This window comes from Anolis sagrei, chromosome 1 (assembly GCF_037176765.1).
Source record: "Anolis sagrei isolate rAnoSag1 chromosome 1, rAnoSag1.mat, whole genome shotgun sequence".
NCBI lineage: Eukaryota > Metazoa > Chordata > Lepidosauria > Squamata > Dactyloidae > Anolis > Anolis sagrei.
In genome coordinates, this window is record NC_090021.1 from 287,322,811 (window position 1) to 287,348,281 (window position 25,471).

The 25,471-nt window shown below is 39.8% G+C and overlaps 1 protein-coding gene across 1 annotated transcript in view; it reads left to right on the plus strand.

Annotated features, from left to right (window-relative positions):
• The window catches only part of LOC137094748 (cytosolic phospholipase A2 epsilon-like), a 49,239-nt gene extending 24,069 nt beyond the window's left edge, over positions 1–25,170 (plus strand). The window contains exons 7-20 of the mRNA XM_067462833.1: positions 2,492–2,546; positions 6,234–6,391; positions 7,838–7,912; positions 8,292–8,329; positions 8,674–8,833; positions 10,764–10,900; positions 13,006–13,228; positions 15,053–15,167; positions 15,430–15,567; positions 17,188–17,295; positions 18,682–18,873; positions 21,295–21,461; positions 22,850–23,036; positions 23,611–25,170. Coding sequence (XP_067318934.1) covers positions 2,492–2,546; positions 6,234–6,391; positions 7,838–7,912; positions 8,292–8,329; positions 8,674–8,833; positions 10,764–10,900; positions 13,006–13,228; positions 15,053–15,167; positions 15,430–15,567; positions 17,188–17,295; positions 18,682–18,873; positions 21,295–21,461; positions 22,850–23,036; positions 23,611–23,834 — 1,977 coding nt within the window. The 3' untranslated portion in view covers positions 23,835–25,170. The remainder of the gene's footprint in view (positions 1–2,491; positions 2,547–6,233; positions 6,392–7,837; positions 7,913–8,291; positions 8,330–8,673; positions 8,834–10,763; positions 10,901–13,005; positions 13,229–15,052; positions 15,168–15,429; positions 15,568–17,187; positions 17,296–18,681; positions 18,874–21,294; positions 21,462–22,849; positions 23,037–23,610) is intronic.
• Positions 25,171–25,471: the final 301 nt, after the last annotated feature.

The following is a 25,471-nucleotide window of genomic DNA, read 5'->3' on the forward strand; positions in this document are numbered from 1 at the left end:
GTAGTTCCTGCAGATCCTCATAGAACTGATCTACTTCTGCTTCTTCAGCAGCTGTGGTTGGGGCGTATATTTGGATCACTGTGATGTTGAAAGGCTTTCCTTGCACTCGAATTGAGATCATTCTGTCATTTTTTGGGTTGTATCCAAGCATCGCTTTAGCGAATTTCTTATTAATTATGAAGGCTACTCCATTTCTTCGATGTTCCTCTTGTCCGCAGTAGTAGATCTGGTGGTCATCTGATGTGAAGTGGCCCATTCCAGTCCATTTCAGTTCGCTGACCCCCAGAATGTCTATCTTTAGTCTTGACATCTCACCAATAATAACATCCAATTTGCCCTGGCTCATAGATCTTACATTCCAGGTTCCTATGGTGTGTTGATCTTTAGAGCATCGGATTCGTCGTTCACCTCCAGTACCGTCGGCCGCTAGCCTTCCTTTCGGCTTTGAGCTAGCTGCGTCATCACATCTGGGGCTAGTTGAACTTATCCTCTGCTCCTCCCCAGTAGCATTTTGGCCATCTTCCGACCTGGGAGTCCCATCTTCCAATGGCATACCGACATATCTCTGGTTGTACTGGTCCATTTAGTTTTCTTGGCAAGGATACTGGAGTGGTTTGCCATTGCCTTCCCCAGGGATCACGCTTGGTCTGACCTCTCTGCCACAACCGTCCCGTCTTGGGTGGCCCTTCACGGTTTCGCTCATGACATCATTGAGGTGCTCAAGCTCCAGCGCCCCGACAAGGCAGTGATCCTTTGCTGGAGAAATAAAGTGTACACTCTTTCAAAATGAATATTGGAAAATCACTCTAAATGCCTTGTACAGTATTAAGTATTATAGGCCAGATAGGAATCTCTCTCCCACTTCCCAATTTAAGGGTTTTTTCCACCTACCTCACACTGGCATGGAAAAGTTTGGGGATTTGGTCAGGGTGGTATCGGGATTTAATAGGATTTCTTAAGTATCAAAACACTAAACATAATAAAGAGTATTTTGATAGTTACGAAATAAAAGAAAAGGCCTTTGGTTGATCCAGCTGCAAACTAGGTCCAGTTGCAATGAATTTTAGCAGTCATCCTCCTCAATTTCTATCTACAGAGATTAATTCAAACATCCTAATAATATCCACACAATCCCTCCATCTTCCAATTTGGGAAGAAGATGACAGTTGTATGACAGCTGGTTGGGTTTTTTCAGATTTGTAGTCCCAACACATACTTTTTCCAGACACTTATCTGTGTAGGCGAGGTGCCTGGAGCAACTCACCCACACAGAGCCAAACCTGTAACTTTGCCTCCCACCATGCTGGACTTTCTTGTTCCAAATCAGGAAATGTCAGCAGGATGGGAGTTGCTGGGATGCCATTGTGTGTGTCCACCTGCTAACCGATGAAGGTTTACAACTATTTGGCAGTGCATGTAGGAGTCAGTACAATCTAAGAGGTTGTTGTTGTTAGTTGCAGTGATAAGGAGGCATGAAGGTGGGTCAACAAATTCCATTGCTGCCCTAAATAGGCCAAGGAGGTCTGCCCCAAGTCCAATCACATGGAATAAGAACTATTGAGGCTGGCCTCTTCCTGTGGAGGCCAGCAAATTGTTATCTTCCAACCACCACTGCTTGAGTCAGGTGAGGGAGATATCACATTAGTATCAGGAACTATGTAATGTCAGGGCAGTGGGTAGAATTTGCCTCCCAACATTGCTAAATGGAGTATTCACCTGCCCTTCCCCTAGCAGCCAATACAACCAGCCCTCCATATCCACAGATTATGACTTCACAGATGCGGTCATCTACAACTTGAAATTTCTTTTAAAACAACAAACAAAATTCCAAAACACAAACCTTGATTTTTTTATTTTACAGCATCATTGTGTACAATGGGATAGGAGCACCCACAGATTTTGTGAGTCTTGAAACCCAAACCAGGAGATATCAAGGACTGACTCTAAAGGCATATATTCCCCTTGCTTCTTTCTGCCCTCTGTAACACAGGAAGCCTAGGTTAACCGTAATGTGGGGTTACTCAGTAGTGGAGAAGGAATAATTGTCCCTTAACAAATTTAAAGGCAACCTCTTTTATTCTTGCTTTGTTTCTTCCAGGTCTGATTTCTAGCTCAGGAAATCATTGTAAGGCAGGGTTTCTCAATCAAGGTTCCCTGGAATTTGAGGGTTCCCATAAGATTGTCTGGGGTTCTATAAGAGAATATGTTTGGGAAGAATCAACATTTATTTTGAGTTGTAGATAGAATATTTTTTTTATTCAGAGGTTCCTCAGGACCTTAACATTATTTCAAGGATTTCTCCAAAGTGAAAAGTTTGAGAAAAGCTAAAGTAAGGGTTAAAACTTTGTGAGGTCAGACTTATTTCTTTTGTGCTGCTTTCATCTCAAAACAATCTGAATAGACAAAAAAAAAGTCAATTGGGATATAAAAATATGTATCATACATTTATCCCATAGACTATCATTTATTGTGATTTGTTTTAACTTTTCAGTCTCGTGAAGTTGCCTGCTTGGAAGTCCAAGTGGATAAGGGACGAGTGAAATCAGGTAGGTTTCTTCATGAGTATTTTTATTTCAATGGTAAGCAAAAGCTGTTGACAACCTTGGCCTCTGTCTGCTTCTCTATAGTCCACTCCCCTGCTTAGTGTTTATGGATCTGATTCACAATCACCTCTTGAGCTTTACTGGTTGGAGTTTGTGGATATTGCGTTAGGGTAACTCCTAAGGGAACCCTATATAAAACTCCCTAAAGCCAACAGCTGGGGGATGCCTGCACGGACCCCTGGCATTTGACCTGTGGGGTCCCGCAAGGTTCTATTCTTTCCCCTATGCTCTTCAACATTTACATGAAACCACTGGGCAAGGTCATCTTGAGTTTTGGAATTTGATGCCATCTCTATGTGGATGACACTCAACTCTATTACTCTTTTAAACCTGATTCCAAAGAAGCCCCTCAGATTCTTGACCAGTGTCTGGCAGCTGTGATGGGCTGGATGAGGGCTAACAAACCGAAGCTTAATCCTGACAAAACAGAGGTCCTCCTGGTCAGTCGTAGGACCGATCGGGGTATAGGGTGGCTGCCTGTACTCAATGGGGTTACACTTCCCCGGGACTCTACTTTGACACTTGATGTTCAGGTGTCGGTGGTGGCTGCACCCATACATTGTGAAGTCTGACTTGGCCATGGTGGTCCATGCCCTAGTTACCTCAAAGGAAGGCCACGGAAAACTATCTGATGATGTCATAGGCATCACTGAAACATGATGGGATGACTCCTATTGCTAGAATATAGACATTGAGAGCTATAACCTCTTTCACAGAAACCGAACAAAGGGGAGAGGAGGCAGAGTAGCTTTATATGTCAAAAACTGTTATGCTGCAGAAGACTGCAATCTGGGAAACCAGCTTGAAAGCATCTGGATAAGAATCAAGGAAACTGGGACTCAAAGAGATCTCGTTATAGGCATCTACTACATACCTCTAAGCCAAGATGAAGAACTTGATGAAGTCTTCTGCCAACAGTTGACCAAACAGGCACAAAGAAGAGATATAGTAGTCATGGGCGATTTCAACTAGCCTGATATTTGCTGGAAAACAAACTCGGCCAGGAGTACAAAGTCCAACAAATTCCTCACTTGCCTTGCAGACAATTTCATGATCCAGAAGGTAGAAGAGGCAACAAGGGGGTCGGCTACTCTCGATCTGATCCTAACAAATGTGGAGGACCTGATCAATGCAGTTGAAGTGGTCGGATTCTTAGTGGCAAGTGACCATGTGCTCCTGCAGTTTGAGGTACAAAGGAAGGCCGAAACTAAGACAAGTCAAACCCACATTTTGGACTTCTGGAAAATGAAGGAAATACTGAGCAGCATTCTATGGACACAGATACTAAAAGACAAGGGAGTTACGGATGGATGGGAGTTTTTCAAGAGTAAAATACTCAAGGCGTAATTGCAAACAGTGTCAACAAAGAGAAAAAACAGGACAAGTGCAAAGAAGCCAGAATGGATGTCCAAAGAACTTCTAACTGTGCTAAGACTCAAAAGAGACTTGCACAAGAAGTGGAAAAAGGGAGAAATTACCAAAGAAGAATTCAAACAAATAGCCAACTCCTGTAGGGGAAAGGTTTGCAAGGCTAAAGCACAAAACGAATTCAGGCTTGCTAGGGACATTAAAGACAATAAAAAGGGCTTCTTTTCTTATGTCAGTAGAAAAAGGAAGAATAAGGAGGCAATAGGGCTTCTGCGAGGAGAAGATGGGACAATGCTGACAGGGGATAGGGAAAAGGTAGAACTACTTAATGCTTTCTTTGCCTCGGTCTTCTCACAAAAAGAAAATCATCTTTAACCTCAGCAAGATGGAGTGGATGAGGGATGAGAGGACATCCAACCCCAAATTGGGAAACAACTCATCCAGGAATACCTGGCCTCTCTAAATGAGTTCAAGTCCCCAGGGCCAGATCAACTACACCTAAGAGTATTGAAGGAACTAGCGGAAGTCATCTCGGAACCATTGGCAATCATCTTTTAGAGTTTTTGGAAAACGAGAGAAGTTCCAGCAGATTGGAGGAGGGCCAATATGGTCCCAGTCTTCAAGAAGGGAAAAAAAAAGGATGACCCAAACAATTACCGTCCAGTCAATACCAGGCAAGATTCTGGAAAAGATTGTTACGGAAGTGGTCTGCAAACACTTAGAAACAAATGCGGTCATCGCTAATAGTCAACACGGATTTATCAAAAACAAGTCATGCCAGACTAATCTGATCTCTTTTTTTTAATAGAATTACAAGCTGGATAGATGCGAGGAATGCCATTGATGTAGAATACCTGGATTTCATTAAGGCTTTCGACAAGGTCCCCCATGACCTTCTGGCAAACAAGCTAGTCCAATGTGGGCTAGGCAAAACAACGGTTAGGTGGATCTGTAATTGGTTAAGTGGACAAACCCAGAGGATTCTCACCAATGCTTCCTCTTCATCCTGGAAAGAAGTGACGAGCGGAGTGCTGCAGGGTTCCGTCCTGGGCCCGGTCCTGTTCAACATGTTTTATAAACGACTTAGATGAAGGGTTAGAAGGCATGATAATCAAGTTTGCAGATGACACCAAATTGGGAGGGATAGCCAATACTCCAGAGGACAGGAGCAGGATTCAACATGATCTTAATAGATTAGAGAGAAGGGCCAAAACGAACAAATTAAAGTTCAACAGTGACAAATGCAAAATACTCCACTTAGGCAGAAAAAATTAAATGCAAAGATACAGAATGGGGGACGCATGGCTCGAGAGCAGTACATATGAAAAAGATCTTGGGAGTCCTTGTGGACAACAAGTTAAACATGAGCCAACAATGTGTTGCAGCGGCAAAAAAAGCCAATGGGATTTTGGCCTGCATCGATAGGAGTATAGTGTCTAGATCCAGGGAAATCATGCTACCTCTCGATTCTGCCTTGATTAGATCACACCTGGAATATTGTGTCCAATTCTGGGCACCACAATTGAAGGAGATATTGACAAGCTGGAATGTGTCCAGAGGAGAACGACTAAAATGATCAAGGGTCTGGAGAACAAGCCCTATGACGAGCGGCTTAAAGAGCTGGGCATTTTTAGTCTGAAGAAGAGAAGGCTGAGAGGAGACATAATAGCCATGTATAAATATGTGAGAGGAAGTCATAGGGAGGAGGGAGCAAGCTTGTTTACTGCTTCCATGGAGATTAGGACAAGGAACAATGGCTTCAAACTACAAGAAAGGAGATTCCATCTGAACATTAGGAAGAACTTCCTGGCTGTGAGAGCTGTTCAGCAGTGGAACTCTCTGCTCCAGACTGTGGTGGAGGCTCCTTTGGAAGCTTTTAAACAGAGGCTGGATGGCCATCTGTTGGGGGTGCTTTGAATGTATTTTCCTGCTTCTTGGCGGGGGTTGGACTGGATGGCCCATGAGGTCTCTTCCAACTCTATGATTCTATGATTTTATCTCTGAAGGAATCTTGCCAGAATTTTTTTGTGAAAGGTTCTACTCAGAGCCACCATAAATTGGAATCGACTTTGCAAATATATCTTTGCAAACATAATATAGTATGATAAAATAAAATAGGACCCCAAACAAACATAAAAAATTATTTTATTCATAGTGCATGTAACCAATGATACAAAAGATTTTATACAAAGTGTATTGCACCCAATGTTTTTATGATTTATCGGTATATTGATCGCTTTTTCCTTTTTTGTCTTTCTTCAGAAAGTAAATTCACCCTTTCTGTGGATGGGTCCTATGAAAAAGCTAAAAATCTCACACTGAGTTCCTGGATTTGCTCTGCTTCTCCTGCTAAATTCTACTATGTTAAATACAACCAATCAGAACTGGATATTGAACTGCGAAGGAGACTGCTCTGCCCGGTATGTTGTTTACTTCCACAAAACAGAGAAAGTCACCTTTGGTTGATCTAGGGCCATTTATAGTTTTTTTGCCCTTTTGGCACCACACAAGCCACCAAAAAAAGTTGCAAAATGAGAGTGGGGATGGAATGGGCAAGATGGTTCCTTCTATTTTTGAAAAAAACCCGACAACCCAGTTATATTTGAAGTTACACAAATGTGTCTCCCTGCATTTGATTTTAAAAAGTGAATTGTGTATTCTAGAAACTTCTAAGAAAGATTAACTAACCTTCATTGTTTTGTCTTAAAAAGAGAGGTTGGAGGGGTTGAGTCTAGATGCAGGATGAGTCTGTACCCAACTCCTGAATACCATTTTTTACCATCTCTATCATAGAGAGAATACGGCCTCATCTACATTGTCATACAATGCAGTTTAACTGCATTAAACATTATTATGAGTTTTTATTGAGCATATAATGCAGAACTCAGGCAACTAGCGAACACACAGAGGACCAGATTAAACAAATCGAAAGAACAAAGGGTCATTCCGGAGTGATATAGAAACTCAATCCTGGACTGTGTATCCACAAGACATTACAACTGGGACCATTCCAGAGCAGAAATACTCCAGATGGCTCTGGAGATGGTCACATGCATTCTCCCAAACTGGCTGTGCCAGTGGAGTCAATTTGGTTCTGCCAGAACCAGACCACATAAATCCTGCAGGATCATCATTGCACTCTAAACATTGCCATTCCCAGCCAGGTGCAGAGCTCCTGGTCACCACAACTATGAAGATGAATCGTTCCACCTTCTTTCTGGTCATGTGGGTAACTCTGCTGATGTCAGCAAAGGGCATGTGTAATGGCCATGAGCTCACATGGAGTGCTGTGCTGAACTAGGAGTGGCAACATGGGCACAATCCCTCCCATTTTGCCCACACTCAAATCATAGGGGTATTCCAGTATTTCAAGTGAACTGGTTTAATCTAGTTTCATCCATAATATTTACCAGAAGTGGATAAATTTTGTAAACCGCCCTGAGTCGCCCTCGGGCTGAGAAGGGTGGTATAGAAATATAATAAATAAATAAATAAATAAATAAATAAATAAATAAATAAATAAATAAATGTTGTGTGGATGGTTGGGAGACAACTCAGGTTGAGTCCTGGTTTTAATGTCCATGTAACCAAGTCTCACAATAAGGTTTTTGAAAAGTAAACATTTCCAAAAACTTTGATCGATTTTTTAGGTCAGCCACCGTTTTGACCAGATTAATCATAATTCTTCCCCCCCTCCCTTACTTTTACTCTCCAACATCTGATCAAAACTTTAATCCTTGGTAGTTTATCACAAGGGCAGCTACATTTAGATCTGTGTGTATCTCATTATTCCTCCAGAAACACAATATAGGAATATGGATTTTTTATAAAACTTTTTCATAGTGTTAACTTTATTTTATTCTCAGGGGCCGGAGGGGAATGAGAAAGCAACACTTCACTTGACCTCACTTCCTGTAGAAAAAAAAGTGACGATACCACCGGTGAGAACCAGCTGTTGCCTTATTTGGTGGTGGACCAGGTGGTGGTGGTAAACATCTTGCTTTTAATTCATGAGATCATGCAGAGTGTACTTGCACCATCATTTATAATGCAAAAGCAACCATTTGCCATCCTGTCATTAACTTCTAGCAATGCTTTCCAACAAGTATGGCTCACATTGTATGAAACCAAATGACATGCTTAGCATGGTGTCCTTCCTAAATTTGCTTGAGATGCTGCTGCTGATGGGACATAGAATAGGAAGAAATGACACCATGTTTTTCAGCATTGACAGCAACATGTGAAATGCCATCTGAAATGGAAAATAATTATTGTTTCATACCAATGCTAGATTAAATAATTTTGGTATTTATTTTTCAGAACAAAACCTTTGATTTGAGTGTGAAATCGAAAGACTGGTAAGAGAAACTTTTCTTTTTTTCTAGTACACTTTCACAGACCCTTGTTCTCTTTTCTCCTAGCCCAGATTCTTCTTCAAAATCTCATAAAATTGTGAAGTGTGAATATGGTAAACATGGTTCTTCCACCTGTTTTTCAATAAGAATACAGAATGTAATTAAGTTATTTTAATAAATAATGCTTTTTTTCCAGTTAGATTAACAACCTATGACTTATTTAATTTCCTATTCTCTAACCTGCACACACGTTCCCTGTTGTTGGTATTACAATTGAGATTGTTGTTAGCTAGATGGCAGTCTACAAATATAAATGGTTGTACACTGTACTTTCCTTCTTGTTTTAGGACTCAAGGGATACTATTTCGAAGGCCAAAAGAAATTGATGTGCGTTTGGGATATGATCTGTGCTCAGATGAAAATAGTTTCCTCAAGAAAAGGAAGAAAGTGGTTGCTAGTACACTGAAAAATATTCTTCAATTAGGACACAACCTGCAGGATCATGAAGTAAGAGGAACATAAGCATGAGGCAGCTGTTTCTAGTATTAGTTCGGGTGTTCTGCAACTGACCCATGACAGAAAGAAGCCCTTTAATGTCTTTCTTGCACCTGCAATTTGATGAATTTTTTGAGATGTCCACTTTTTAAGTTGGATATCATCCCAAAGCATTTTATAATTATAAATATAAAAACAAAAATTGTAAATAAATAAATGATATTAAAACCACAATATTATATATCCTCCCATTAACCCAATTTGGCCGGGACAGTTCTAATTAATCCTCAGCCATCCCAATATTTCAGCTGCTTTTAAAATATCCTAGTACTTTCTCCACCTCTCACTTTTCTGTTTTTTTCCTCAACTTATTTCGATGGTTACAAACTGAGTTCAAAAAGCATTGCTAGTTTGCATTTAGTTAACTCTGGGTGAATAAACAACAAACTCCAGGCATTTCCACACAATACCTATAATTCAGGAAGGAATGGGTTAAAAAAAGGGAGGGGGGTGTCCAAATGATGTTTGTGTTAAATGCGTGCTCAATTGTAGCAATGGCGGGACAACCTGATTCAAAAAGGTCCTCTCTTATCCCAGTTCTAGGTGAAAAAAAAAACAGATTTTCCCATGACTAGGTGGCTCCGCCGTCATGTAAAGCTTGGGATTTCCCTCTTTACCCCTATGGAGGCTGCTTCCCACCCATGCTGCTTTAAAAAAAAAAAAGCCCGAAACAGTAGATCAGCTGTTCAGGCTCCCATGGAAACATAGCTGATTTGCAGCTGGTTTCAAGAGGGGAGAAATGGAGAGCCATTAGAGGTTGCTAAAAGTGTTCATTTTAAACTTCATAATATTAAATAAGCAATTGGGGAAAAAGGGAAATCTGGGAGAATTGAAAAAAATCCTGCCATTATGCGCTGATGCGTTTATGCACACATAGGAAGCTCTCCATATTGCATGTGCTCATATAAGCATTGGTGTATAATTGAGTGATTAAAAAAATTCTGGCAGATGGCCCTTGTTCGCCCTCCATTTTTATCCCGAGTCAAAGAAAGGATAGTGGGAGAAGAAAGCCCAGATCCGGTAGGTTTGTGTGGGGACCTACTCTGGGATCCTGGGTTTGTTAGTCCCGCATATTAATCCCATGTTTTGGTTCTGTCTGGAAGCTTCCTCAGTAGCAGGAAGAACAGAAGGGCCTATCCAGTAGGCCCAGGCAAAAGCAAACTGCAGCAGCCTCTCCTTGTTTGTCTGTTCTCCTTCACTGATATTTTTTGTTGTCTTGATCACAATCTGATGTTGCTTGGCCATATGTGTCCTAGGGCACATCTACACTGTAGGATTAATAGAGTTTGACACCACTTTAACTGCCATGGCTCAGTGCTATGGAATCCTGGGATTTATAGTTTAATGAGGTGCCAACAGTCTTTGTCAGAGAAGGGTAATGAACTTATAACATAATTATATCCAATATCTAATATGTATTATTATTATTATTATTATTATTATTATTAATAATAATAATAATATTTTATATCCCACCTTTCTCCCCATAGGGACTCAATGTGGCTAACAAGTACACAATCTCATAACAATATAAAACAAAGAAAATAGTGTGTGGACGTAATGTTAGAATACAATTTAAATACAATAAACACAATTAAAATTACATTTAAAACTCTCAATTCTTCCAAAATCCCATCCACAAGCTTCCCAGCAGCATAATATCATTCTTATCATTATTTTTATCATGGAAATTCATTTCCTGCTTTTCCTAGAAGGAACACAAGGTGGCACACATGCCTTTCCTTTTCCCATTCATATAAAAATTGGAAATCTTTATGCATATAATGATCTATGCCCCTTTTGTCGGAAATAGGGTTTTTTGTAGGCTTTGGGGGGTAATATTCTCAGCGTATTTCTATGACAATATTTCTTTGACAAACAGGTGCCTGTGGTCGCTGTAACAACTACGGGGACTGGAATGAGAGCTTTGGCAGCTATGTATGGCACCCTTTGGGGTCTCCAAAGAATGAAACTTTTGGACTGTGTTTCATACATCACTGGGTCATCGGGTACAACATGGTAAGGGACTGTATTTTCTTTGCTGTGGTTTGTTCAGGTCCTTTCTACACAGATTCCTTATCCTTCCCTCATTCCCAAAGTATTGAATGAAGGCCATGTTGAAGATTTCACAAGCAGCATGTAATGATTTGGGGAGTAAAGGAGGCAACATTATGTAGTTTGTCCTGGCAGAACTTTACATTGTGTCCTATTGAACTGGAATCTGTCAACTACTTAAGACATAAATAACCAGTCCCAAATTGAGCCTAGCAGCCTTATTGTGGTGTCTTGAAAGCTAGCATTTCCTAAATTTTATTTCAAATTGAAAATTTCATACAAACAATGGGATCTAGTAATAGAATCCCTTCTCATTGGCCCTTGCTATTTTTTACAACTCTCTGGCCAGTTCCAAACAGGCTTTTAACTCACACCCAATTGGGTTTAAGAAACCTGATTGTGTGTGGGTTAAACACCGTATACCTCCCCCCTAACCCATCCTTTGGGGGGGGGGGGGGTGTTTAGATGTCTCTAGATGTGTAGAAATGATGCACCAGGAGAGGAGAGAAGAGATTTTCCTCCTCCTCCCCCCCCCCCGCATGTCATTTATACGCACCAGGAGATCCCTGGCAGTAGTTTCATGGCAGCCAGGTGAGTAATTAGTAATTTTATGCCTTTTGGGGGGTTGGGGGGATGGGGTGGGTGCTGTCTTGGGTTTTCCAGGCTCCAGCAGCCTGGAAATCCTGAGATAGCTGTGTTGATTTGGCCCGGGGATTGCACAACACGATCCTCAGGCCCAATCCACACAGGGCCCACACTTGGAAAGACTCAGAACTTATGAATGATCTGGGTCTTTCCAGGTGTCAGATTAATTCAGGACAAAGCAGGGTTTTCCTGCTTTGTCTCAAATTAATTCAATTTTATCAGAGGCATCCTTTGAACACCTCCGGTAAAAGAGTGCGAGTTGTGCACTTTGGGCCCTGTCTGGATGGGCCCTATGATTCTTTATAAGTCTGGTTTCTCATGCAATAAAATACTAAGGCCTTCCAAGGAATAAGAAAATGATTGTCTTTTGTGGTTTTCAATTATATTGCTTTTTTTTGTCTTTTCAAAGACATTTGATATCTCTGGTTTAGATACTTTTGAGCTGTGATTTCAACTATGTGTTTTAGGTAGATTTTTCACCACTCTGGGCTTTTATCGGGAACTGAGCATGAATCAAAATATTAATATGGGTACTATGAATATAAATTTATTTATTTATTTATTTATTTATTTATTTACTTACTTTACTTATATACCGCTCTTCTCAGCCTTTCTCAGGCGACTCAAAGCGGTTAACAATATCAATGCAAAACATCACAAGACAAGTATAAAGCAATTAAAACAGATTATAGCATCAACAATTAAACATTAGTATAACAATCATTAGCGCCTCAACAGTAAAATCAGAATCCAGTCTCAACATCCATTATTCTGTATTCCTATGTTCAATTACACTGTTTAGTCAAATGCTTGTTCGAACAGCCAGGTCTTCACCTTCCTCCGAAATGCCAGCAGGAAGGGGGCCAATCTGATATCTACAGGGCATTCCACAGCCGAGGGACCACCACTGAGAAGGCCCTGTCTCTCGTCCCCGCCCAGGCGCACCTGTGATGCAGGCGGGACCGAGAGCAGGGCCTCCCCAGATGATCTTAGTGTCCTAGTCGGTTCATAGGAGGAGATGCGTTCGGAGAGGTAAGTAGGGCCAGAACCATTTATAAAGGCGAGTTCCCCATATACTTATATGAGCCAAAGGGTCAACAAATTACCTGAATCCATAGAATTTTCAGCCAGCTGGGATCAACAATGGTACTCAGACTCAAATTCTACAGAGGCCATGCATATAGTAGTAGTAGTTGTAGTAGTAGTAGTAGTAGTAATAATAATAATAATAATAATAATTTATTTATAACCCTTCCTCTCTTCCCACAGGGACTCAAAGTGGTTTACAGAAATAACAAAAATGGCAAACATTCAATGCCAATGTAATATAGTAAATATAGCAGGGAATCCCTTGACTTAAAAAAAAAATCAGCCTATTCTCTATTGATCATGTCTTTTATTATGTCTTTCCCCACTTCAACCAGGACCATGACAGATTTGTATGAAGATGCTGATTGGTCATCTAAAGATCTTGGAGAGATAATTAAGAATGCTCGGAAGCAAGCGGCCAAATCCAAAACGAGTGCCTTTTCACTGACTAGCATGAAGTCTTTTTACAAAGAGCTATGTCAAAGGAACATAGCGGGGTATAAGACGTCCTTTATTGATCTTTGGGGACTCATGATTGAAGCTATGCTGAATGATGGGGTAATATTCCCTACTTTTCCTTCGATGTCTTCCCAACCTTTATTGCTTTCAGCATTTTGCTGCCCTTCACACTAGACAATTACAGTATTATGATTCCACTTGTAACTTTCATGGAAAGCATTGTATGGAATCCCGAGGATTTGCAGTTTAGAAAGCATGCTAATAATTCTTAGTCAGAGAGGTCTAGTGCCTCATAAAACTACAAATCCCAAGTGGCAGTTTGATTTGAGTCATTGAATTATAATGGGCTTTTGATATCCACTGTGGTTGGTTCTAGGATCCCCAGTGGTTACCAAATCTGTGGATGCTCAAGTCCCATTATATATAAGAGTGTAGTAGCATGGTGTCCCTTAGATAAAATGGCAAAATTAAGGTAAAATTGGTTGAATCCATGGATAAATAACCCGTGGATATGGAGGGCTGACTGAATAACTGTGCAGTGCAAAGAGTCTTGGGTGTTTGCTCATGAATGAAGTTCAACAGTGACAAATGCAAGATACTCCACTTTGGCAGAAAAAATGAAATGCAAAGATACAGAATGGGGGACGCCTGGCTCGAGAGCAGTACGTGTGAAAAAGATCTTGGAGTCCTCGTGGACAACAAGTTAAACATGAGCCAACAATGTGATGTGGCAGCAAAAAAAGCCAATGGGATTTTGGCCTGCATCAATAGGAGCATAGTGTCTAGATCTAAGGAAGTAATGCTACCCCTCTATTCTGCGTTGGTTAGACCACATCTGGAATACTGTGTCCAATTCTGGGCACCACAATTCAAGAGAGATATTGACAAGCTGGAATGTGTCCAGAGGAGGGCGACTAAAATGATCAAGGGTCTGGAGAACAAGCCCTATGAGGAGCGGCTTAGGGAACTGGGCATGTTTAGCCTGAAGAAGAGAAGGCTGAGAGGAGATATGATAGCCATGTATAAATATGTGAGAGGAAGCCACAGGGAGGAGGGAGCAAGCTTGTTTTTTGCTTCCTTGGAGACTAGGACGCGGAACAATGGCTTCAAACTACAAGAGAGGAGATTCCATCTGAACATTAGGAAGAACTTCCTGACTGTGAGAGCCGTTCAGCAGTGGAACTCTCTGCCCCGGAGTGTGGTGGAGGCTCCTTCTTTGGAAGCTTTTAAGCAGAGGCTGGATGGCCATTTGTCGGGGGTGATTTGAATGCAATATTCCTGCTTCTTGGCAGGGGGTTGGACTGGATGGCCCATGAGGTCTCTTCCAACTCTATGATTCTATGATTCTATGATTCTATGATTCTATGAATGCAGAGTTTGGTCTTCAAGGAATAAAAACAATGCTTTACATCATGAATTTCCTCCTTGGTTCCTATATCCCTATATAATTTATATGTGTGCTTTTCAAAATAGCAGTAGTCTATTCTCATGTTGACTTCAGAAGGGCCATTCTTCCAGATAATCTTAGCTAATTTCCCACTTTCTGATCTGTTTTTTTCCCCTAGGCAGCCATTTTGGAAGACTCAGTGTAGTGTAGTAGTTCTGCGTGTGAAACTGGGATATGTATTTTGCTGAGGCACTAGCACTCTTTGGAAGAGATGGCTAAAGAGTTTATAAAACTGCAACTCTCATGTTCCATTGCATTGAGCCAGGGCAGTTAAAGTGGTTTCAAACTGCACGAATTCTACAGTGTTGATGCACCCTTTAAAAAATGCTCACTTTTGTCCCTTGGATGTGATTTTCTTGGATGGAAATGAGTACCAGGGGATTAGTTCAGTTAAAACTGCGTGGTCCAACTTTATCTCATATCTGTGTATATTTCCAATTTTTTTTACAGTTAATCAGATGTATTTTCCCCTTTAGAACAACAACCAGAAACTCTCAGAACAACGACAGGCAGTAAATAGAGGTCAGAATCCCCTGCCAATCTATGTGGCTCTCAACGTTAAGGATAATGTCACTACAAAAGATTTTAGAGGTAACATCTTTCCATTTTTTCATATTTATAGTACCATGATATGTATGCATGTGTATACACACACACACACACAAATACACACACATGCACACACACATGTCTCATTACTGATAGAAAGGGAATATATTTCCTTATACCCCAAAATGCCCTAACTTTAACTCAAAAAGAAGGCCAACATATTCACTGGTATTGTGTTCTGCTCTTTCACTTCAAATGTTGAAATTGTGATGTTAAATGTGTCAATGCTTGTATGTCCTTGTAGAATGGGTGGAGTTTACACCCTATGAGGTGGGATTTCCAAAGTACGGAGCCTTTGTTCGTGCTGAAGATTTTGGAAGCGAGTTTTTCATGGGGCACCTAATGAAGAAACTCCCAGAATCAAGGATCTGCTTTATGCAAGGTAACATTTTAAACTAGGGGGACATCCCATCTTAATCGAAACACATATTTGTAATGTACTCGGCAACATTTTAATGTTCTTGATATCATGTTGCTATTATATTTTCACTGTGGATCTTGGGGTTCATTTGCCAGGAAGGCAAAGCAAAGTGATTTGCCAGTACATAGACCACAGGATCTGGATATTCATTGATGTTTACATCTGAGTATTAAACAGGGTCAGAGATCAAAATAAAATTGCCAGTATCATAATTATTTTTTGTAGGAACCACACTTGGAACTCCAATTCTGGGTGGAGATTTCACTATTCATCCCACACTTGGAGATATTTGGGAAATATTTCATTTAACTAAATTTTGTCTCTTCAACCTCTACATGTGTAGATTCTGATTGCATAAAATCTAAAGTTCTTTTAGTAAGTTAATCTAAATAATTAGCTTACTAAATGCAAATATATTGAAAATGTGCAATAAAATGCTTTTAATGGTTAAATATATTTTAAAAGTGGAAATAGCACTCCTTTTACCAATAGTACTATTTACAATTATTTTGCTTATATTGCTTCATACATATTGAGTCATCCTTACCTCATAACATGGCATAGAAAAACTTCTTAATGTTTTGTAGGACATAGTTGAAATGTAGTTGGAATATGGGAATTTTTCCTTAAATTGACTATGCTATTGGTCCATCCTGCTCAGGGCTATCCACAATAGGATTGGGCAAAGTGAAGTTCCAAAGGCTGTTAATATGCCCCAAAGCCTCTAGGATAATCTTTTACACTTCTGACTCTAGCATAACATTTTTATTGTAAAAATAAAAAAGATCTTTCTACTCCAATAGGCTTCCAGGAGTTTGTGGGAAAATTGAATAAAGGGTCTTTAAATCTCCCCAAACATGATAGCAAAACCTCTGCCCCCCTTCCTTCCTTTCCTCTCGCCATTGCAATCCTCCCCACTGATCATGGTGAATAACTAGTCTCTCTACCTTTAGAATTTGGCTATTCCTAGGTCTATACTAATTGATGATGGTTCTCTAGAATTTCTGGATAGAGTTCCCATAGCCTTTCCTTGAAATATCAGATAGTAGTAGCTGGTAGTTTTGTGTCAACGAGAAAGTGAATCCACCCTGGGGTTCTGTCCAAACTTTAATACCAGCCAAGGTATTAAACCTATCGCCAAAATAAGTTTAGCACCTTGGATAGCTCCTTAAAAGGTCAGACTAAAATGCACAACAGATTCATTCAGCTAGTGGAAGCTAGGAATTTAATTTAAGGGCTTGGGGGAATTAATGTATGGGCTTCCCCTTAACGTGCAGTGTTTATGCATATAACTTGCATCTCCTCTGGTAAATAGAAACAAATGCCACCAGAAGCTGATGCCCTGAGACAACAGTGCTTCCTTATATGAAGTAAAAAGAGGCAGACACAACTGATCGCTGAGAAAACTTCTTAGCAGCTCAGCCCCAACCTGAGTTTATGCCATAAAAGTATTTAGAGGAAAGTTGCAACCAAGAGTTTTACAGAATTTGCAGAACCCCTTTACTTTTGAAGACAAAGCAAAGTAATGAAGGGAACACACTCATCTCTCTCTCTCTCTCTCTCTCTCTCTCTCTCTTTAAGGGATGTGGAGTAGTATATTTTCCAAGAATCTGTTGGATGCCTGGAATGCAGCTGACAATTCAGAAGATTTCTGGACAAGATGGACCCGAGATACTATCACTGAAATTGGTAAGTTATAATATATGTACTGCATCATTGCAGTGTAACAAAATACAGAGTGGTCCGATCTCTTATTACCTGGAAATATAAGCTAAATTTGAGCTTTCCAACTGAAGCGTTTTGTAGAAATAGAACTGCAGAATGCAGAAGGCTACCTATACCGTAGGAGCCCTCGTTGGCGGAGTCGGTTAAAGTTGCAGGTTTGAATCCGGGGAGCAGCATGAGCTCCCACTGTTAGCCTCAGCTTCCATAAACTTTGCAGTTCAAAACATGCAAATGTAAGTAGATCAATGGGTACTGCTCCAATGGGAAGATAACGGCGCTCCAGTCATGCTGGCCACATGACCTTGGAGATGCTAGCTCTTTGGCTTAGAAACTCCCCAGACTTGGACACAGCTGGACTTAATGTCAGGGGAAAACCTTTACCTTTTACCTAAACCTTTGCTACTAGGTCTAGATTAGACAGCACTCTATTTTGGTCACTAGAGGGAGGGAAGATAGTTTACAAACACTGTAAATAAAATAAAATGCAATTACATATCTGTGGTTAGGAATGCAAGACCCTCACAAAAGTGTGAAAACAGGGAAAAAAACATTTTTAACATGAGGTTTACACCATCAGAAACTTTAAGTTCTCTAGTGTGACTCTATGGTCCGTTTTGACAGAAATGGCTTCAAACTACAAGAAAGGAGATTCCATCTGAGCATGTTTTCTGATGATGAGATGATAGTGAATGGTTATTGTAGTAATTGTTTATTAATTGTGTAATGTGTTAGGTTGTTAACTGTTTTTACACTGTAGCATTGAATTTTTGCTGTTCTTATTTGTTGTGAACCGCTGTGAGTCGCCTTCGGGCTGAGAACAGCGGTATATAAGTAAAGTAAATAAATTAGGAAGAACTTCCTAACTGTGAGAGTGTGGTGGAGGCTCCTTCTTTGGAAGCTTTTAAACAGAGGCTGGATGGCCATCTGTTGGGGGTGCTTTGAATGCAATTTTCTTGCTTCTTGGCAGGAGGTTGGACTGGATGGCCCATGAGGTCTCTTCCAACTTTATGATTCTGAGTCACCATAGAGTCACATTGAAGAACCTAGAGATTTCTTGAGAGGTCATATCAATGAATTCTGTGAAAAATCAAATCTGCAAAAAATTAACAAGCAAATCTGGAGGGCTGAATACAGCATGAATAAAAGCATCAAAAAAGTAAAAATCAATTGAAAAAACACCAGTAAAATAAAATAAAGCACCAATCAAGATTATTCATACCATCCACTGAAACGATTCAGCTATTTTTAAATCAATGTTTAACAAGCCCCTTTAGTTTACTATTCAGTACATCTAACTGAACTACCAAATGTCACCCAGTTTATCAACAATGTTCTTTTTGTCTTCTACAGATGAAGTGCCTGATTTGCCAGATAGGCCCCATGAGATACCAACACGCATGTTGACACCTCCAGGAGGCATTTCTGAAACTCTGAGGGATATTTTAACAGATCGTCCAGCAGTGTCAAAGCATCACAATTTCTTACGAGGGATCCAAATGCATAATGAATACATGCAGAATCCACATTTTTCTAAATGGAAAGGTATAGTAATAAATTACAGACTGAGCATTTTAGATTTCAGACCCCCCCACCCCCAGATTTTGGAATACCTGTATTTTTCCTGTGTTTTTCTCATTAGAGACACAGGCTGGCATCCTTTTGGGATGCTATAATAATTGTAAAATGATTCATGTAAAATTGAATTATGCTACACTTGATCTTAGTCAAGGGACTGAGAATTGCCCTGTGGCACAATATTCTGGAAGGGATGTGTGAAGACATAGCTATGCTATTGGAGCCATTGTAAAAGTGGCATCAATAGTGTGGTTATTGCACAATAGTCACAATGTACAATGTGCCATTGTGCAGTTTTCCTGATGTGAAACATATCCATGTCAATATGACCCAAAGGATAATCTTTCCTAATGCACTGTCCCATTGACATGCCCTGTTGTGCATCATCACTATTTACTACCATAGTTACATATCAAGTCAGCAACTGCTGAGTATGCTTGCCCTGTCTGGCATAAATCTGCCCACGCAAAGGAGGTGAATATAGCACTAAATGAGATATGTAGAATAATCACAGAATGTCTTAAACATAACCTGTTGATAGATTCTATAAGCTAGTTGGCATTCTCTCCTCGAAGTGCGATGGGAAGTTGATGCCAATTGCGAGAGAAATAAGGTTGAACACTGTGAAAGCCACCCACTATATGGCTATCAGCCTCCTCCCAATAGACTTACATTAAGGAAAAGTTTCATGAGAATGACCACTCCTCTAAATGTTCCTCTAGCAACAGTAAGAATATCCACATGGGCAGCAAAATCAGACAATTCCAACTGGATGGCCCACCATGAGGCTCTTCCTCTAGGGGCAAACCAAGAATGGGCAACTTGGAAGTCCCTGAATACACCGAGAAGCAGGGTTGGCAAATGGCAGCTTGGCAAATGGCACTACCTAGAAGAATTTTCCACCTTGTGTGATTATGGAGCAGAACAGACAACTCAGCATCTGTATGCTTGCCCACATTGCCCTGCCTTGTGCACAGAGGAAGAATTGTTTAAAGCTACAGACAATGCAGTCACTGTTGCCTGTTTTTGGTCTAAAACTATCTAGCAACTTGTGATCCCTTTATTTTATCAGTTTTAGATAAACCTTTTAAATCAGTTTTAGATAAACTATTTTATGTAATGCTTTTGATACGAAATAAAATAAAGCAACATAGCACTGATGTCATAAAGTTAGTAATAGCCTCTGATGCAGGATTGTGATCACAATTTGTTGCTGTATGTCATTCTAACTCTCAGATGCTTTAGGAGGAGGAATGTTTCTAGGTATCGAATAAGAGCTTGGAAAAGTTACTTTTTTGGACATGCTATGGTCGTGTTGCATAAGGGGGTCCTGGGCATCACAATCCAACATAATAAGCTTCCACAATGATTACTGTCAGAGAATTCCCTGCCTCTGGAACACTAGTGGATATGTTGGCAGCTGCTGCTGCTCCTTTATGCAGAGATGAAGCCAGATTGAAGTCTGGAAGAACAGAGAGCACTTTAGTGGGAAATCTGGGAGAAGCATGTCTGATCTTGTCCAAGTGTGCTATGTTGAATACAGTGGTAACCCCATATAGCCTGGCTTCCCGCTCCTCCAGATGATATTCATTGTAACTGTCAACTCATTCAAAGCAGCCTATGCACAGCAATTGCTTTTTGCCAAGTACTGGCACAGATCAGCACAAAGTTGAGGATTTTGTAACAAGACCAACACAGTAAGCATGTCACCAGTCTGCATGCAGTCAGCTAAAGAGTTGATTAAATTATAAATCTGTGGAAGGAAAAGAAACAAAGTCTATATAAATAAAAATGTAATGTTCATTTGTGGGATTAACATAACTCAAAAACCACTAGACGGATTGACATCAAATTTGGACACAATACACCTATGAGGCCAATGAGCAACCATCACTCATAAAAACAGTGAAAAACACAGCAGAAGAGACTTAAAAAGCCATATATATATAAAAACACATATACACAAACTGGGCCACAGCAATGTGTGGCAGGGGACGGCTAGTCTGGAATAAAAATTTGTTTAGAAGTCTGTTATAACATCACCTCCCAGTTTCTAATCTTAACAGTATCTCTGCATATATGATTCTGTACCCTGCAGAAATTCAAGATAGAAATCATACATAGGTTCAGGATAGGACTAACAAATGTCTGAGTACCATTGTCCTGTCTTATCTCAGCTGTTTCCAGAATCATTGTTTACTAGTTATCTGGTAGGCTCCTTTTGTGATAGCTCACAAGTACTGGAATCAGATTTTCAGGTTATTATGTTAAAAAACCAACCAAGTAAGAACTAAGTATTTCAGTCAAAGGGAGAAAGCTGATATTTCTGGATCTTGTGAGTGTTCTGCTACTGTGTTTCCCTTTCTTTATAAAGGTTTTGTTTTATAGACACTATGCTGGATGAATCTCCCAATGAACTAAGAGATCCTGTAGACCACCTGGAACTGGTAGACAGTGCTTTCTTCTTTGATACTAGTTGCCCTCCACTTCTGAGACCTGAAAGAAAAGTGGACATCATTCTCCACTTCAGTTACACTGGAGGATCACAAAGCAAGGTTAGAAGAGTTTATGTCTTGCTTGTGAAGGATAATTGAAATGGAAACTGCATTCAAAAGCGTCACAAGCAATATTAACAACTATTATTATTTTTTGCATATTTTTACTATCATTACCAAACATGCACACATTACAAATAAGGTGCACTACAAACAAAACTCACCCATGCAATCCCCCAAACAACTTAAAATGCGACTTCTCACTCAATTGAGGACCCGAATACAAATAAGAAGGTCTTCCTTCCTATTTAAATGTACAATATGTCATCCTCTTAGCCAACAGCCATTTCTAGAGATATTGCTAAGGATATTGCCACATGCTTGCTCCTATCCAGTGGCATTCCTGTTATGTGGGTTAGTGGCCAATTTACTGTCATGGTGCCGAGTGGCTTCACATAGATGCTAGCAATGTGCGATTGTGTTGCCATTGCTGTGTGAGGACATACTGCTGAATGGGTGGTGTAACTGTAGCAGTATGTTGACCTCTATCCTTGATGGCTTTTTAAATCACAACATTGCAATGTGTTTTTCAAAAAGTAAAATGGCAGCACCAGTGTGATGAAATGACAGTGATAATAACGGTAAGTAGCAGCTATCCCAGGAACTGATACCAGATAGAGGTTTTGTGTGATAATGTTCTTAGTTTTGTCTTGTTGACTAAGTAGCCAATGTTGATTCCACTGATTGTTTATAACTGTTTATGACAAAATAATATTGAGGATTAAAATGTCCATTCTTGTTACAAGAACATTATAGATAGGGTATAAAATTATGGCAAGTTGATACTTTGAAATAAATATTTTGGTTGGTTTAAAAATTAAATTAATTGTATATGTGTTTTTCTTATATCTACAGCAAGGTAAAATTAGATCATACCATTATCATATGTTTAGAAGACTTGCTGCTCCAAGTAATGAAAGATGTCTCACTTATCTCTTTTCCCCTGTAGCCTTCCTTATTGTATGATTAGTCAATCAAGATAAACACAAGCTTAATTTGCAAATCTAATTGTTAAGGGATGTATCTTTGAAGAGATGACATTGTGTGCGGGTTGACTATAGAGAACATGGATTCCATTTAATGTCTTATTTGCTGGGATTTGAATTTGGTGAATTTCAAAATTTTCAGCCAGCCAAGTTTAGAAATGCTGCTGAATTTCAATTAGTTGAAGTTTACTCTTAACTCTTGTGGTGACAAATCAGGGAGAATATAAGTTAAAGAACAATGAGGTGGTGTTGTATAACTTCCTGTCCTATGAATTAACATTCTACTTTGTCTCTGAATATAGTCACATTAGACTTTCAAACTAACAATACTTTACCAGAAAATCCTGGCTTGACAGTTCCTGCCTTCCAAGAACTATAATTGTTTCATTTTGTAACCCTTAGCCTCTGGAACAGGCCTTCAAATACTTCTCAGAACAAGGAATCCCATTCCCCAAAACTCTGCTGGATGAAGAAGAAAAGAAAAACCTAAAGGAGTGCTATGTGTTTGAAGATGCAGACAATGCAGAAGCCCCCACCGTGATTTATTTCCCACTAGTAAATGATACCTTCCAACGATACCTTGCGCCAGGTGAGTTAATAGCAGTTGGTACAAAAGATGAAATGAAAATATTTTTTGCATGCACTTAAATCTGGATACATTTCCTTTGATAGTATAAACTTTTATTTGGATGCAAGTCCTATTAATTTTTACTGGAATTAGCTACCCTGTTAGGTCAGACTGAGAAACAGGCCACCCTCTGAATTCCATGAGACAATTTTGGATTGTCAGTTTTTTGTGGTATATAAGAAAACAGTTTTTGTGGTATATAAAACCAAACTGCAACACTAACACAACTATATCTAGGACAATCACCCTAACTTAAACGAACCCACACTATTAAATCTATTCTAAACATATAAAACTAATCTACAAGCCTCACACTTGTTGACTGTTATTTTTTTTACTTCTCAATTTCTCCTCCATCTGAATAGTACTATATACCCATCTACTTTTAATAACACTCTTCTAAATTAGGAAATCAGAAAACCAATAGGTGAAGTTTGTCCCCATCTTTTCTGTAAAAAAATGATAAATACATCTCTGGTTTCTTTTCAGATTTTCTAAATCTTCCACATTTTATCTTCTTCTTCTTCTTTTGCAGGTGTGGAACGTAGTGCTGGTGAAATGCCTCTGGGCAATGTTGACCTCTCCAGTCCCTTTTCTCCATATTCCATGAGACAGTTCTCACTGAAGGATGAAGATTTCAACAAACTGTTGAATCTAACAAATTACAATGTCCAGAATAATGCCACTACTATCTTACAGGTTTTGCACGAGGTTGTAGAACGGAAAGCACGGGCTCAGGCATCTCAAATAGTGTCATGAACATCACACAGACACACACAAACACACATTATGGAGAAAATGGAGAATCAGAGAGAGGTCTAATAGCTGGTTGAAAGGACTAGGCATAAAAGAACTGGAGTTATCTAAACTTGGCTACTGATATATTCTCCAAGCCCTATTATCCTTATTGACTAGATATGCTGCAATTCTAGCGTGCCATTTGCTGTTGGCAGAAGGTGATCCTTCAGTCACTGGAGCCCTTGAAATTTTGGGCAATGGCATATCCTTCGCTCTACTGATTCCTGGATATTTGATTCCTGGTTATCCAATTATTTGTCTGACATTTGCCAATATTGATGTATGGGTTCATAATTCTTAACTTCTCCTATTGAAACGGGTATGGGCATAGATCCTATTGTTCATTCTCACCAGAGGATATCCTCTGGATCAATAGGGCTTAGCTATATGTTGACCCACCAGTCAACATTTGATTCAATGGGTGTACTTCAGTTGGGACTAATCAATAGGATTCCAGCTATGGTGTTCAGTAAAACCAGCTACATCTTAGGGCACATCTACACTGACTATTTGGGTTGGTGTAGATATGTATCAGCCCCAGCGTATCTGGGGCAAAGTTATCTTAATACAACCTTGCCCTGGGTTAACCTAAGTCAGTTGAAAGCCCTTATCCTGCCCCAAGCTTTTCCCCAGCGTAAGTGCTGTGAGTACAGTTGGGCCAGTTCCCAAACAGGACTGGATGAAACTGTCCTGCCATCCTGCATTCCACTGATGCAACCTGGCACCTCCCTTCTTCCTAAGGCTCTGCCTGATGTCAGCCAGATCTCCGCCTTTCCTCCTATCCCCATTCCTTTTTCCTTGGCATGCTAGCACTATGGCAGACACCCGTTGTCCAGCATTTTGGGTCAATGTGGAAGGGACCCTAATAAATGCATTTCTTTCTGAAATCATTTTGAAATATTATTTCTCTTTGATATTGTCCAGAGTAAAATGCCATTCCTATGAACTGTGGCATTTTAAGCATAGTAAACAGCACACACAGTTACAAATGCAGGGTTAAAATCATGCCTGGATCATTAAATTGTTCTTTACCTGCTCTTTAAAATGTTTAAAAATCATGATCTTATGTAATATTTTTAATTTCTGTTAACAAAAAATGTATTGATATTTCATCTTTTTGAAATACAGAAATATTCATGAAAGGATCCACCTATCTCCTACTCATCTAATTTCTAGCTTAAGTATTTGTTTGCTGTCTGTTTATTTGTATATAGACCTCTGAAAAGTTTATTAGAATATATTCAATTGAAGAAAATAAAATAATGAATAAACAAGAATAAACTGTTATGTCACACAACTTCCTCTGCATTATGAGTTCTGCTTTTCTTGCTCAAAGTATGTTGACATTTGGAATATGGGTCAAGAATCCTTTATCTGGAATTCCAAAATCCAGAGCACCCCAAGATCTAAAATCATCCACATGACTAATATCATAAAACTAAGACCCTCATTTCGAAACAGGAGATTCGTAAACAGTCCAAGTCCAAGGAGGCATAAATTACAGGGAAAAACACCAGGGAAGCTGATAGTCTGTTCCAAGATCCAAAGCTCATTCCAACAAATACTAGAGTCTAAATGTCACAAAACCAAAGATCACC